At 37.6% G+C, this 16,096-nt stretch overlaps 1 protein-coding gene across 4 annotated transcripts in view; it reads right to left on the bottom strand.

The window, feature by feature from the left end:
- ANKRD12 (ankyrin repeat domain 12) overlaps positions 1-16,096 on the bottom strand; it is a 114,609-nt gene continuing 98,513 nt past the window's right edge. For 3 of the 4 annotated variants that reach the window (XM_059041237.2, XM_067014573.1, XM_067014574.1), the window contains 4 exons: positions 11,960-12,058; positions 6,632-6,775; positions 4,750-4,845; positions 3,467-4,114 (listed from right to left, as the gene is read on the bottom strand). In XM_059041237.2, coding sequence (XP_058897220.1) covers positions 3,929-4,114; positions 4,750-4,845; positions 6,632-6,775; positions 11,960-12,058 — 525 coding nt within the window. In that variant the 3' untranslated portion in view covers positions 3,467-3,928. Of the gene's footprint in view, positions 637-1,543; positions 1,687-3,466; positions 4,115-4,749; positions 4,846-6,631; positions 6,776-11,959; positions 12,059-16,096 lie in introns of those variants that run through there. The other variant, XR_010836734.1, reaches the window with a different exon arrangement.

Here is a 16,096-nt window from a genome sequence, read left to right as displayed (position 1 = left end):
TTAGCATGTTTAGAGCAGTTTTATTCAGCCCCCAAAATGGGAACAATCCAAATGTCTACCAACAAGAGTGAATAAACAGGCTTGTACAATATACTTCCACTCAGTAAGAAAAAGGAACAGATGACTGACACATGCAACATGGTGAATTTCAAAACCTTATGTTGAAAGAAGGCAGACGCAAAACAAGTGTATACTGTTTGATTCCATATACATGAAGCTCAAGAACAAGTACAGGTAATCCATGGTGCCGGGAGTCATCACAGCGGTGGCCTCCGGGGTGAAGTACTCTGCAAGGGGGCTGGAGGGAACTGTGGGGGGGATGGAAATGTTTTGTATGCATCTGTCAGGACTTATCAAACTGCCTACTTAGATGTGGGTATTTTTATTGGATACAAATTTAAAAAATCTGAGGAAAAAGGTACTGCTCTTAAGCTGAGTGATGGGCACACAGGTGGTGTTTTTTACTCTATAGACATACGCTATATCTGCCTCATTCTCTATATCAACAGCAAAATTTTCTTTTAAAAGTCAATCTTTCCAGAGACTTCCCTGGCAGTCCAGCGGTTAAGGCTCCAAGCTTCCACTGCAGGGAGCACAGGATCGATCCCTGGTCGGGGGAACAAAGATCCTACATGCCTTGCAGCATGGCCCAAAAAAAAAAAAAAAAAGAGGTCAATCCTTCCACATGTACTTTTCACTGTTTAAATTATAATACTTATAATTCTAACCTTTTGAGCCATTTGATTAATTAGGAATTATTTAAACTTAAGGTTTGAAAAATGATTTTTTTAAAAAAATTGTGGAAATGCTTCTTTTAAAATACAAGACATGACTACCTCATGAGTTTTAAAAAGTCAATTTCCCCTACATAAAATTTTTGGTTTTTATGTGTCAGAATATCAGAGATAGAATAAAAAATATTAACTTTTTGGATAACTAAGAAAAATACGTATTTAGCATTGCTCAATTTCTAGAATAACTCTAATTCCTCAGTCTGTTAAAATGAGCTTCAGGGGATCTTTGCTTGAGATTTTTACAGTTAAATCTGCAGCATGTCTAATACTTAAAATTCATTTTCGAGACCTCATTCCTGAATAGACTTGAGCTCAAAAGGCTAATTCTTCAGAGGCTGTTTCCCCAAAATGAGTAGTTTGCAATTTTGCCTGCTGCCCAACTAAACACTGGTGTTGGGCTTGGAGTCACGTGGGAGCGGAAAATTTAAAAAAAACACTTAACACATTTCACTCTTATTTTTTCTATAAAAATATATCTCTTTATTAAATAACATGCACAAGTATCTAGTCATTTATTAAACAGATATGATTTAGAACAAGATTTAAAGAAATACAAATCCTTAGGTACAATTTAGTATCTTGTTCATGATATTTGAATAGTTAAAAAAAAATCACTGATTAAACTAACCATCCTTTATTTCTCTTTCAGAATCCTGTATCTTTTTAGGCATATACCTCATTCCAAGTTTTTTCTAGCATTTTAGAGCTTCAGAATAATCTTTAATATCAAGAGCCCTTAACTTACTTACTTAAGTATAAATTCCCGTGGAGAAGGCATTCACTTTTTTTTTTTTTTTTAAGCTATCCCGATTAGCTTCGAATGAGTCACTTTACAAAGGGAATCGGCAGAAGCAGCATCATGGCAGACAGGCTCCAGCAACTTGAGGTACCACTGAAGAGGGTGAGAACTGTGGTTAGTACTAAAAAGCTGGGATGACTAAAATATGCCACATTTCTGCTTGCTTGGTTTTTCTCTTCTCCAGCTTGTTCTGTTTGGCCAAACAGTGATATTTTTTCCGCCTCCCTTCTCTGGTTGAACCATCAGAACAAAATGCTGTATAAACTTACCCTTCTCTTATTTGCTATGATTTCAATGCTCAATAATCTGTTTTTTTATTTTTAGGCAAAAGTATAAACAAAATTTGCGTTAAGTTTTTCATATTAAAAAGTATTGCTTTTATAAATTAGTTTTTAATGTTCCCAGCCTTAATAAACTTAACTTCAACAAAACCAGTGCTTCAAAATCTACCCTGCCTTTGGCCCCATTTATCCAATAAAAAAGGCCAAAATCTTTCATCTAAATTTCTAAAGACTACTACATCCAATCTTTATAATAAAGTCCTTGCACTGTGTATTTTTCACACGTGCTGCTTTATTGCGCATGCCAAGTACAGTATCAATTAAAATATAAACTGATGTAAAAATTCAAAAATCCCTAAGCTTAATATATACCTTTGCACTCAAAAACTTCAATTTTACATTCTTCCCCACTAGCTGGGATTTCCAACTTGCAAGCTGAATTTAAATCACTTTATTCCTCATATATTCTTTTCACTTTTCTCTATCAGAATAAAAAACACCCGGTATTATTTTATAATTCAAGAAAGTATTGTGGAAAGTTCTGTAAATTTTCTCATATACTTATGATCAATTTTACATATAACCTATTTTCTTTCCAAAAATGTTTAGTAAGTTTAACAGCAGGTTTCAGATCTGAAATATTCCTGAATATTTAATTTACATCACGTTACAGGAGAAACTGGACTTTTTCTAAGTATATTGCTAATTATTTTATTAAAAACAGCATACCAAATCTTATTTTAATTATAAAATTCTGAAAATTATATGTTTTGCATCTTGATACAAGGAAGAAATACAACATATTAATCAATATTTCATAAACATTGCAGAGATCGATCAGAATATGCCCATTTCTTTTACCTATTTTAACTACCAAATATCTCTTTTTTGAATACTCAGTTGTTATTTTAAAAGTGCAAAGGTTATTAAGCTTAAAACATTATATTTAAGCAATGTAAAAAAGTTTTACAATGATTTAACATGACCAATAAAATTTATTAAACATATTTACATATATTCACAGATTCTTTCATATTTGAGTATTAAAATAGACATATACAATTTCAGAATTTTCATTCAAAGGCATTTTTTGGGGGAAGAGGAGAATAGGCTCTATCGTGAGATGAAAAAAGAGCTGTTTCTTTGCATGACTAATTCTAAATAAAATGTCCAACATAGTAAGTCATAGGTACTATCCTGGGAGACTGGTATGAAACACCTTAACACTACCGTCAGGCATCGCTATGGAGAGAATTAAATTATAGGAAGCATGCAGTATGGCTAAGTCACAGTCTCTACAGTTCTGTGATGGAAACAAGCTAACTCAGACACGCATGCCTTATTTAAAAGTCCTGCTACCTCAACACACTATCACTACACTCCATACCATACAAACTACAACTTTGGTCCTTAAACATTAGACAAAACAGTTTTACAATTATTTCTTTGTATATGTTTTGACTACCAATCCCTTTGTATACATTTTGACCATTAATTACAAGATTTACATCTGCACAATATGTATAAAATAAGTTATTAAAAAGGAAGACAATATTAAAACTTTCAAAAAGAAAGCTGTACAATTAACTTACAGATATAATAAACAGAAGAAATTTTGTGCCAAGTTTTCCTTCCACATTAGAAACTATTTGGTAGGAATTGAGCCTTTTAGTTTGCTGATCTGTTTTAGTAGAACTTGACAGAACCTCAACACCCATGGTCACCTCGTATGTAGAGCACTAACAGCTTCCAGCGCCATTAGCAGATCCTCAGCTCCCTAAACATCTACCTTGTCTGCCAACGTGCTCCAATGCGATAGTCACCTTTCACCAATATAAATAATAGTTTTCAGTTAGAAACTGCTTGGATGTAAGATCCAAAATAATTTTTTTCATTTTTAATAAAATGACAGTGTTTACTACATCACCAACTTTAGTTGAACTTTACTAATAGCTGTGAAGGCATAATATATTTTTGTCAAAAGGCAGTATTCCACAGTATAATACTCTTAAGCCTCATCCATTTAGATTACCACCACCAGGAAGTGACGGCTGCTATATAGGAGTCAATTCAAAGTCATCATTCACATCAACAAGGGGAACGTAAAACTCCTGAATTTCATAAATGCTGATAGATTTATAGGTGGCAGGATCAAGTTCCTGGAGTTTGAGCTGCCATTCTAACCTCTGGACGGCATTTAAAGCTGCAGCTTCATGTTGTTGCCTCATTAAAAGACAGGTCTATTTAAAAGAAGAGAAGAATTCATTGATTATTTATTACAATTGCTTTGTTTAAAAATTAATCTCATGCATCGTTTCTTTAGGGTGTAAGATGGATATACTTGGGTATGTGAAGCTTCTGAGTTACACGTCCATTTCTCGTTTATCCTGTCTGTATCCATATGCCAAATACTTCTGGACCCACAACTTCACACTCATCAAACAGACTTTAATTTGAAACTGTTCTTTCAAGCAATAAAATTTCAAATTATCAGAAGAATCAAGAAAATCTAAGGAAAAGTGATTTTTGAAATGATTCAAACCAAATAATTTTCTTTACAGATTACTTGCAAAATAAATTTCTTCTTGTTCTCCCCTCTTTCACATGTTGGAACTATAACCAGACTCATACACTGGATAACAAATATGAAGATGTCCATTAGAAACCGCTTTTTCTGTGGTAGCTGCATCATGTATATGAAATTGGATCCAAAAAATGGGGGGTGTCTTTATCTTCCTTTATCTTCCAAAGTGCGACCGCATGAGGGTTCACCACTAACAGGTCTTTCCTCTCCTAACCACTCCCCTCTAACACAGCTACAGTTTGTTTATGAAGGGGAAGTATCCAGTTAAAGTGAACTTCTAAACATACATACCTTTAATTTGTCAAATTTATCATCCACATCTTGTAACCAAGACATGAATTGTCTTGCATTAAAACGATCCCTCACAGAAGTTTTACTGTCATCAGACTGAAAGAAAACATTAAAATTGTTGGATATTATAAAATAAAATAACCTACTTTAAAATCTATATGCCATTTTATCTTTTTATGGTATATTCTACTTTTAAAGGAATGATGAAAAGTATATTTCAAAGAAAGATAACATAATCTGAATATTTTAAAAATCTGATAAAGTATTTCCATACTGAGATTAGTTATTTGAATTATTAGGATGCTGGGTTTAGTTATTAATTAAATAGAATCCTACCGATCTGTGTGTCAAAAATGTCTCAGAAAGGCATGTCATATGAAGTATTACATGCCTGTGACTTCTTATTAAAGCATAATTGATGATGAAATTAATTTTAATGTTCTCATTTACCACATGGAGGGAGAAAAAAATGTTAAGGTGGGAGACAGGCCTTTGGGGCTGACATTTCTTCCAGGACCAGTCCTTTGGAGTGCTCACAAAGAAATTCTATACCAACTCTTAAGAATACCAGTTTTGGTATTCTTTTAAGATAGGCTATATTCAAACGTCAGCTTTGTATCTTACTGTGTGATCTCAAACTAATTAACATACTCTTTCAATTTTCTATTCTGTAAAATAGGGTAAAAGCACCTCTTTTAATCTTGTTTGAGAATTGAGAGTCACTAAGCCCTTGTTCTAACGCTTGGGCAATGGGAAGCACTGGGTCTGACAAACAACTGATGCCGTTACTGCCGCCAAAGCTCTGACCACCAGCACCATCGAGGTGGCATCCAGGCAACACTATCACACTACTCACATTCTTAGCTGTTACCACTTCCTCCTTGGTCTTCAGGTAAGACCTTTTGACTATTTTAAATTTTATTATTGAACCTTTCTTTATTATTACAAGTTTACTTTGAAAAGGAAGAGAGGTCTGATATGAGAATGGCTAGAGGATGGCCCAAGCCCCTACCCAAAGAAGCAGACTTGTTCCTTAGTCCCTCGGCAGCTATGCTCACCTGAACAAGCCTGCTCCTCAGTGGAGAGACCATCTACCAACTGTAAAGCCAGCCGTACAAGGGTGGGAAACAGGCCCACAGTCATCCTCAAGACGATGACTAAGTTCTTCTGCCCTTCAACTATTAGGTGGCTTGTGGCCTGATCCTTTTTGGTCTCTGATTTGGGGATCATTCTGAGGGTTTACTGGGAAAATTCACTTCTTTTCAGAAATTCTCTTTATAACCCATCTGGGACTCCCTCTGTTTTTTTTTTTCAGGTGAGAAAAATAAAGGCCAGAGAGAACTAAGTAACTTTCTCTGTAATATACTGCATATACTTTGTGTCTCTATAGTTTGTCTGATTTAAAACAGTATTTTCTAGTCTTTTTTTGGTGATAATCCTTCATTGTCTGTGTTTATACTTTTATATTCTCTCTTATGACTAAAGAATTTCATTCTGGTTTATGAACCACAAAAAAGGTCTGACAACTGATGTCTAGTTCTGAATTCATGTAATTTATATGTGGCAGTAAACTCTTTTCAACCTGTAGCTACAGTTTTCCACAGTTGTGTTCATTTATCCCAACAATATCCAAGATCCAAACAAAGCCTGGCCCTCTCTCAGCACTATCATGACCTGGTCTCCACATGTCGCCCTTTCTAGCTTCCAGCAGCTTCCACTTTAGAAGCAACTTACAAGTTATCTATAAAAAGTACTTCAGTGTGAAAGAGTTGTTTTCTCATTTGAGCTTTACTGATTGTTGAATTCATGTTTCTTCTGAGGACCCAGTTACCAAAGGTGCCTGCTATCCTAAGAGCACTAAAGGCAATGGCTAGTCCTTTACCTGGGCGTCCAGTGGCACGCTGTACACTTCTGCATCCAGGAGAACAGTGCATGCGCTGAATGGCAGTGTCTGATTTGCCAGTGTTCTTGCAGCTCTGTAATGAACCCGAAGAACTTCCTGTTCATTGGATACAATGAGTTTTTCCTAGTTGAACAAAGAATTAAAAAAAACAACAACAATTCTTCAACCACTTGTTCTTCAAATAAAAATAAAATCACTTAGGGCTTCCCTGTTGGCGCAGTGGTTAGGAATCTGCTTGCCAACGCAGGGGACGTGGGTTCAAGCCCTGCTCCAGGAGGATCCCACATACCGCAGAGCAACCAAGCCCATGAGCCACAACTGCTGAGCCTGTGCTCTGGAGCCCGCAAGCCACAATTGCTGAGCCCGAGTGCCACAACTACTGAAGCCCACGTGCCTGGAGCCCGTGCTCTGCAGCGAGAGGCCACTCAATGAGAAGCCCGCACACCGCAACAAAGAGTAGCCCCCACTCGCCGCAACTAGAGAGAAGCCTGTGCACAGCAACAAAGGCCCAACGCAGCCAAAAATAAAAATAAATTTCAGAAAATAAATAAATAAATCACTTACAGTGCTAAAGAACTTTAATCTCAGAGCAGTTTTTCTTTCACAGTAAACTTGAGAAATTTGAGAACTCCAAGAGTTCCAAAAGTATAAGCAAATTTCCTTTCCAACATCAGCAGTCTCTTTTTAAAAATCATCTTCTTAAAATGTACAATGATGGCTTTTAGTATACAGTTGTCCCTTGGTATCTGTTGGGGACTGGTTCCAGGACCCCCACAGATAACCAAAATCCATGGATGCTCAAGTCCCTTATATAAAATGGCATAATATATGCATATAACCTACACACATACTCCCATATACTTTAAATCATCTCTAGATTACTTATGATACCTAATACAATGTAAATGCTGTGTAAATTTGCCAGTGTATGGCAAATTCAAGTTTCGTTTTTTGGAACTTTCTGGAATATTTTTTCTTGAGTATTCTGATCCACAGCTAGTTGAATCCATGGATGCAGAACCTGCAGATATGGAGGGCCAACTGCATTCACCAAGATGTTCAAGCGTCACCACTAATTCCAGAATATTTTCATCACCCCAAGAAGAAACCCCATGCCCATCAGCAGTCACTGTGCATTCCCCTACTTCCCCTGACAACAGCGACTCTATTTTCTGTTTCTATGGCTTTACTTATGAACATTTCATACAGATGGAATCATATGGTAACTTGGTCTTTTGTGACTGGCTTCTTTCACATCACATGTTTTCAAGGTTCATCTGTGTTGTAGCATGTATCAGTACCTCATTCCTTTTTACCACATTTTCTTTATCCATTCATCAGTTGATGGTCTTTTAGGATGCTTCTTCCTTTGGGCTATCATGAATACAGCTGCTATGAACACTCATGCTCAATTTTTGTTTGAATGTATATGTTTATTTCTCCTGGGTAAATAACTAGGAGTGGGACTGCTGGGTTATAATGGTAGTTTTATGCTTAACTTGCTGACCAACAGCCAAAATGTTTTCAACAGCAATTGTATCATTTTATGTTCTCCCCAGCAATGTATAATAGGGTTCTAGTGTTTTCACACCCTTGCCCATGTATGTTATTGTCTGTCTTTTTTATTCTATCCATTCTAACTATTCTGATGCGATACACCATTGTGGTGGCAGCTTCTCTTTTATAATGAATATTTCATAGCAACAAACACACTGTACTCTAATGCTAACTACAGTTGACCCTTGAACAACATGGGTTTGAACCGAGCAGGTCCACTTTTACATGGGTATTTTTCAATAAATACGTACAACAGTCCTACACAATCCACGGCTGGTTGAATCCATGTATGCAGAAATGTGGATACAGAGGGCTGACTCTAAAGTTATAAGTTAATTTTTGACTATGTGAGGGGTTGGTGCCCCTAACCCTCGTGTTGTGCAAGAGTCAACTGTACTTGTAAACCTCTGACAATCACAGTACAATTCTGCCTTAATGTGTTAAGTGGGATCCAAAACTTCCACTTATGTAATACACAGTCACTCTTTTGTAAGGTTAATGCCAATCTAGGCAATCCTCTGCATTTAGCAGATGGGAATTCCTGAGGACCAGCTGCAGACCTTGGCCTTTCTGGAAGGCTGGGCTGGGAGAAGACTAAACATGTGGCTGGTCTTGTCCCTACCATGTTGCCTATTCACCCCTCAACTGACAAGAAACTTATCGTTCCCCCCATTGGAGAATGCAGACCACATTATATCCAAATATGCATTACTGTAGAGTTTTTCTATATTTATAATTTAGTGAAAAGCTAAAGAGACAGTCCTATTTAATCTGCTATAAATTGTTATGTGATAAATGACACTCAAAAGAGTTAAATCCAATACTTATAATTTATGTGCAAGTTTAAGGTGGGACTTTAAGTGATAAATATCCAAACATGTGGTCAGATACTAAGAAAAAATAGCTAGAAGAAAAAATACTTTCTTTTTTTTTTTTGGTGGTATGCGGGCCTCTCTCTGTTGTGGCCTCACCCATTGCGGAGCACAGGCTCCTGACACACAGGCTCCGCGGCCATGGCTCTGCGGCATGTGGGATCTTCCCGGACCATGGCACGAACCCATGTCCCCTGCATCGGCAGGCGGATTCTCAACCACTGCGCCACCAGGGAAGCCCAAGAAAAAATACTTTCTAAAAAGTTGGCTGGGGACCTCCCTGGTGGCACAGTGGTTAAGAATCCGCCTGCCAATGCAGGGGACACAGGTTCGAGCCCTGGTCCAGGAAGATCCCACATGCCGTGAAGCAACTAAGCCCGGGTGCCACAACTACTGAGCCTGCATGCCACAACTACTGAAGCCCGTGTGCCTACATGCCTAGAGCCCGTGCTCCGCAATAAGAGAAGCCACCGCAATGAGAAGCCCACGCATCGCAACAAAGAGTAGCCCCTGCTCGCTGCAACTAGAGAAAGCCTGTGCGCAGCAACAAAGACCCAACACAGCCCCCGCCAATAAAAAAAAAGTTGGTTGTAGTCCTGCAGAGAAAAAGAGCAATAACCAAAAATCTTTTTCACCATACAAGAAATACATTTTAAAAAATCCATTTAGTTTTTATTTATTTTTGGCTGCATTGGGTCTTAGTTGCTGTGCGTGGGCTTTTTCTAGTTGCGGTGAGCGGGGGCTACTCTTCGTGGCATTGCGTGGGCTTCTCACTGCGGTGGCTTCTCTTGTTGCGGAGCACAGGCTCTAGGAGCACGGGCTTCAGCAGTTGTGGCACATGGGATCAGTAGTTGTGGCTCGCAGGCTCTAGAGTGCAGGCTCAGTAATTGTGGCACATGGGCTTAGTTGCTCTGCGGCATGTGGGAACTTCCCAGACCAGGGATCAAACCCATGTCCCCTGCATTAGCAGGTGGGTTCTTAACCACTGCACCCCCAGAGAAGTCCCAGAAATACATTTTTAAAGTCAGACCGTCTCCCCTAAGATAACTAACAGAGATATGTGGCTTAACTGATAGCCTACATATTCCACTTTAGATCATCATTCTTAATGCTGTGTCTTTGAACTTCTAGAGCAGAGCCTCTTAAACAATGTCTTCTGAGAATGGGCTATGCCTCTCCCAAAGTACTGCCTTCCTCTTAGTTCCTGGGGAGGCAGGTAGGATGCGAGGTGGCTCTGAGGTCAGGGGCTCTTGGGGAGGCAGGTAAGGGGCCAGGTGCTCTGGCTGCAAGATGTGTTCATTCATTTAGCACAGTATTCAAATGTTATCATTTTCTATGGGAAAAATACCCTCAGAACAGAGGTTCTTAGCTTTGGTCCTCATACTCCTAAGAAGCCTCTGGACAGAATGAGGGGAAGGTCATCTGTGAACCTGAACGGGAAAAATTACGTCTTTATTTTTGCTCACCTCCAACTGGCATTTCTTTCAATTATCAATGTAGGCCACAAACCACAGTGATGCCAGAAGTATTTGCAACTTTGTCATCCATAGAAATCACAACTATTTTCAATTCCTGTTATAGTTGTTGCAAGTATTGCCCCCAAGTTTTTATACTAATTTCTTCTTTGAAATTCCAATAGTCATTAGACCTGCTGCTGTATGACATGTGATGGCAGCTCTTCCATGTAGAGACACCTGTGCTACACTACACAGCTAGCCAACTACCAACCAGTTATTCCCACTGTAGAACCAAATAGCAGAGTTGTTTGTTCTCACACTGGTCAGACTTCTAAGTTGCTTTCTAGTTTTCTGTAATTCTAAATTGTTTGCTGGTGGATAAGTGGAAGGATGTGAGTCATTTTCACTATTAAAGTTCTGCAAATTACACAGTTCAAACGAGAATTCTAAACTGTCTGTAAGGCAGCACAGCTTCTGTAACATGGTTAGATGCATAGATGAATATATACCAGGTGACTTCACACATGCCTGATGACTGAAACAGCTATTGATGTGGGTTATATGACCTAACTTCTTACTGCTAACAAATCGCACTGACGTGGGTCATGCACAAAGTTGTAAGTTCAGTTTCAGTGCTTCTTTTTTTTTTATTGCTTTTCTCTCTGTAATGCTATAAATTAATTTTCTTCATTTAAAAACATTATTCTGAGGAAAGGTTTTATATTTACCAGATTGTTACAGGAATCCATGGCACAAAAAAGGTTAAGAACCTCTACCCTAGGAAATCAATCATGTATGAAGGAATTGCATACAAGGTTCTGCTTGTATAAGAATATGTGTGTATGTCTGTAAAGAAAGATCATAGCTTACATCACATTTTCAGTAAGTCCCTGACCCTCCCACAAAAAATTAAGGTGTTATTATTTTTGTCAATCCAAGTTACTTTGATGATTTCTACAAATAATTAGGTAGGTTTTTCCCCCTGTCATTTCATGCCAGAACTAACCACCAGAAACTGGAATACTAAAGCAGAACCTAAAAGGACCAATGAGCACAACCTTGGTAAGAGTCTGTACTAGAGGAGCTGGTACCAAGCAACAATTCCAAAGCTTGGAAATCCAAATGTCCAAATAGGAATTCACTGCTACAGTTCTTCAAATTTGGCAAATGATAAGGAATTATTAGAGATTCTTATATCAATGTATCAAATATATACTGAATATGAATTGTAACATGGGAGCAGCTATCCTAAATCAGGCTTAAAATTTCTCCATCTTATTGCACGAGCACAGGATAAAATCAAACCATTTCCCAAAATGGCTTTAAATAAGGAAGAGTCACTAATAATAAACTGTAGGCAATTATAATCTATTGTTAAAATAGTTATTTTTGACATAAATGTAAATTTAAATATTTCTTACCCTTTCAATACTGTGTTGCAAACGAAGTTTCATCCTTACAACTTCCTGTTGTCGAAAAAGCTCTTTAAGTGGATCTGACAGGGAAGGTGGTGGTGTAATCTAATTAAAAAAAAAAAAAAAGTTGAAAACATTAGATTTTGTTTACAATAATTGATTATTCCTATAAAATTAAAACTTTTTAGTGTATAACTTAATGAAAACATAAATTCTAATGTTCTTTGAATTAAATAATATAGTAACAATTACACAACTGGTTGTTACTTCTCAATTTCAACTCTTTGAAACAAAGCAGAGCATTCCAGAAAGCTTAGATGTTTTAATTCTGAGGCCACAGCAAATTCCAAAGAGCACACTAGGACTAAGGCAGTTATTTACCATACAGAGACACATTTTAGAGCATCAGTAAGTGATAGTTCAAAGACAGGGAGGAAGGAGTAACAAAAACAGACAAAACATCGAGCAAACGGTCCTAAAGATGACAGCAGTCTGAGGGTATAGTAAGTGAAATCTCTCTGTAGACATGATAAAATCCAAACACTAAAGTGCTGAGTTTTACATTTAGTGAATTAACTCTTTTATAAAAATACATGAAATTGTCTTCTAATACAGTTGTAGTTTGCAAACTTTATTATACATGGTAACTCACTTTGTCTATCCATGCTCCAAAAAGCTTACGTTTAGTTCATCTCTAAATTGATCATTAGAGTGAACTGTGCTTTCTGGTAGATGCTGGAGGTTAAGAAAGCTGACTCAGGGACTTCTCTGGTGGTCCAGTGGTAAAGAATCCGCCTTCCAATGTGGGTTCGATCCCTGGTCGGGGAACTAAGATCCCACATGCCACGGGGCAACTAAGCCCGCGCACCGCAAACTACAGAGCCCACGCGCCACAACTAGAAGCCCGTGCACCGCAACGAAAGATCCTGCATGGCTCTACAAAGATCCTGCGTGCCGCAACTGAAACTCAATGCAACCAAAAACAAAAAAAAAGAAAGCTGACTCAGTCTATGCATACACTCAAGCATTAATATAAAGAAACATCCAAGTATGGCAGTAACTGTCTGTGATCCCTGAATATTCTCCCTCTACCTCTTGGAGTATCTATATCCCCCACCCCAAGCTTTTAATTAATGTCAGCATATTAGAGTGAAGCAACAAAGGTTATCTCAGCACATTTTGGCAGTTTAATAACTCTGGGGACTCTTCTGAAGAGGGAACAAGCAGATACTGTGTGCTTCCTGATGTGATGCTACAGCGATTATGCAGTACTACACAGGAAACACTCTTGCCAAAGACACAAACCTGGATCCAATCAAGACTCCATTTATAAATAGTAAACAGTTTATAGGAATCATGGGGAATTGAAAACATGTCAAATAACAATCAGTTGAATCAATGCAGAAAATTCTACAATACCAATAACTTACTGGGGCTGATCATTTTTCAGGTCTCTAATTGCAGTAATGCATTTGATTTCTGTGTCTGTAAACTTATTTAAATTTAATAAGAAGAGGCAAGAGTAGAGTTTGGTGCTATTATTTTAGTGTTGCAAAGTCATACAGGCATCCTTCAAGCAGCACAGAGGACAAATATCTACTCCTTTGAGACCGGAGTGTCAAAGAAAGCTTCTTTGAGAGGGTAATGCCTGAGCTCTATCTTAAAGGAAGAGCCAGAGTAAAGAGTTAAAAGAAATGAGTTGTGGGGAAAAAAGAAAGGGTAAGAAGGGAGGGAGATAATTCACACACAAGAGGACAGTATAATCACCTGCATGAGAACACTCTGGTATCAGGAGGCAACTGCAGGCTGTCCTGAGTTCCTGGAACATCAATGTGAGGGCAGGAAGGGTGGGATACAAGGGTGGAGAGGGCAGCAGGGCCCAGTAATAAAGCTTGTAGTCTGTTCTGGAAACAGCGTTTCTTCAAGCATGACCCACAGAACACTGGGTGCATACAGATGATTTACCGGAAATGGTTCCAAGAACAAGTAAGTTTGGGAAACACTGTATGTATGTACTTATTTAGGTATCTTGTAATTAACAAATTAAATTTTAATAGTTCTCAGAAGTCCTACAGTGAAGAAATCTATTTACTTTTAGATAAATGGTGTTTCCCAAACTTATTTGATCATGGAAAACACCCCTCTCTCCCTACTGGAGAAGGTATTTAATTAACATACTGTGGAACACATATTATTTGTAACACATTAGGGTAAATTTTGCATGTAATGGGGAACCAGTGGAAGGTCTTAACAGCTCACTGCTATATTTGGAGAAAAGATATTAGGGGGACAACACTGTAGGCAAGGAATTATGGAAGCAGGTCACTGTTTCACTGGTGTTAGATGAGGAGGGAGTGGAAGAGATGGGAGTCTAAAGATGGGGGTAACTGACTGATTTAGGATAAAAAAGAGGGAGCAACTGAGGACCTGTAGGTCCTTAGCACGAGGAGTGGATGGCTAGTAATAGAGACCACAGGAGGGGACACAAGGAAAGAGAAGCAGGTTTGGGGACAAGTTCAGTGCTGAAATGTTGAGTCTGTGGAGCTATCCAGTTAGCAAGCAAAAAAGAAGCCGAGGAGAGAGGTTGGGGCAGAATATATAAATTTGGGAATTCTCAACATGTATCAACCTATAGAGAAGTCTCTATATGGAGACTTTTGAGGAAATTTTCCTTTTGCTGTTTTCCTCATTTACCTGTAAGTAAATCAGGCATGGAGATTTGTGGAGATTTTGTCTTTTTTAGCATCTGTGAGTCCCAGGAGTCTCTAGAACAGAAGCTCTCTTGACAGCTTCCTTGGGACACCCTTTCTTCTCATCCCCCACACCTCCATCCCTCTGTAGGGTTTCTGTGTATACCAGCTTGTGACAAGTCTTTTTCTTTTTTTCCTCCCCCTGTTCATTTGAGTTTTGGGAACCTGACCTAAAGTTTTATTTTTCTTCCCTTTATTTCCACTGGATAAAAGGCAGCATTCTGGCTAAATGTTAAGAAAAGCATGTAATAGAAGAATGAACATGTAAGTGGACTCTGGAGACAACGTACCATGTTTATTAACAGGTTCTATAATCAGATTACATAGACAAAATGAAGAAACCACTCTGACAAAAAGGCAATTAGCAGACTGAAAGGAAACAAATGGATAAAATATTGGTAAATACCAAAAGTAATGTAACAAAAAAATTTTTGTTTATTCTGGTCTTTATTATTTTTCAAAAATTTTCAAATAAACTAGTTTTAGTCCAATAAACTCAAAAGTACAGCTTTTTATGAGCAAAAGGTGGAGGGTTCACATATTACCTCTAGTAAATGTGACCCTTAAAGTAATTCTGAGCTGGATAAAATAATGGTAACCTTTTAAATCTGTACAATGTTTTAAAGTTTTCAATGGGCTGTGGCATTTACTATTTCAACCTGCTTTGAGGTAGGTGGGGTAGACACTATTGTTTTACATATATCAAAACTAAGGATCAGAGAAGTGAAGCGAATTCTTCAAGATCACACAGGTGGTTTGCAGCAAAATCTAGACAAACTCATGTATGCTACTTGGAGATCTACTACTTTTTCTACTACATTATACTGTGTGTTTCTCTACTTTAGTAATTCTCATTAAAAAACAAAGAAAAAATTCCCTACTACATCCAGAAATAATTCTAAGCTCTGTTTATAACCCCTTTTGAAACAACACTTGATTATGACTAAATTCTAATTTAATTAAAGTTATATCCCCGGAACTGCTGCAAGGGGATTAAACTTGTATCACATCATCTTTGCAGGAATAAGCAAAGCTGACAGTAAACACAGGCACGCGTAACATATACACAAATACGCATCACACTATATACATGTGTATACATACATATACGTATCAGTAGGCAGATAGTGCTAAAAGGGCAACCTAACACGGTTTATTAGAAATTGTTTTTAGTGAAACAGTTTGTAAAAATTTCTAATTTAAATGTGTTCTTTATAGCTTTATCTATATTTCAACCCTATGATACAAACATAGTTCAGTTCAAAGTTCTTATCCTTTAAGGAGAAATAAAGGAAAAAAGGAAATTATTAGCTTTATATTTTTTGAATCATTAACAAATTATCTTGCTGACAATTTCAAAGAATGACAAATTTATTTACAACTCTATTCTTTT

Source organism: Kogia breviceps, chromosome 15 (assembly GCF_026419965.1).
Source record: "Kogia breviceps isolate mKogBre1 chromosome 15, mKogBre1 haplotype 1, whole genome shotgun sequence".
NCBI lineage: Eukaryota > Metazoa > Chordata > Mammalia > Artiodactyla > Physeteridae > Kogia > Kogia breviceps.
The sequence above is the reverse complement of the archived record's forward strand: the minus strand, read 5'-3'. Positions and strand labels throughout refer to the sequence as shown.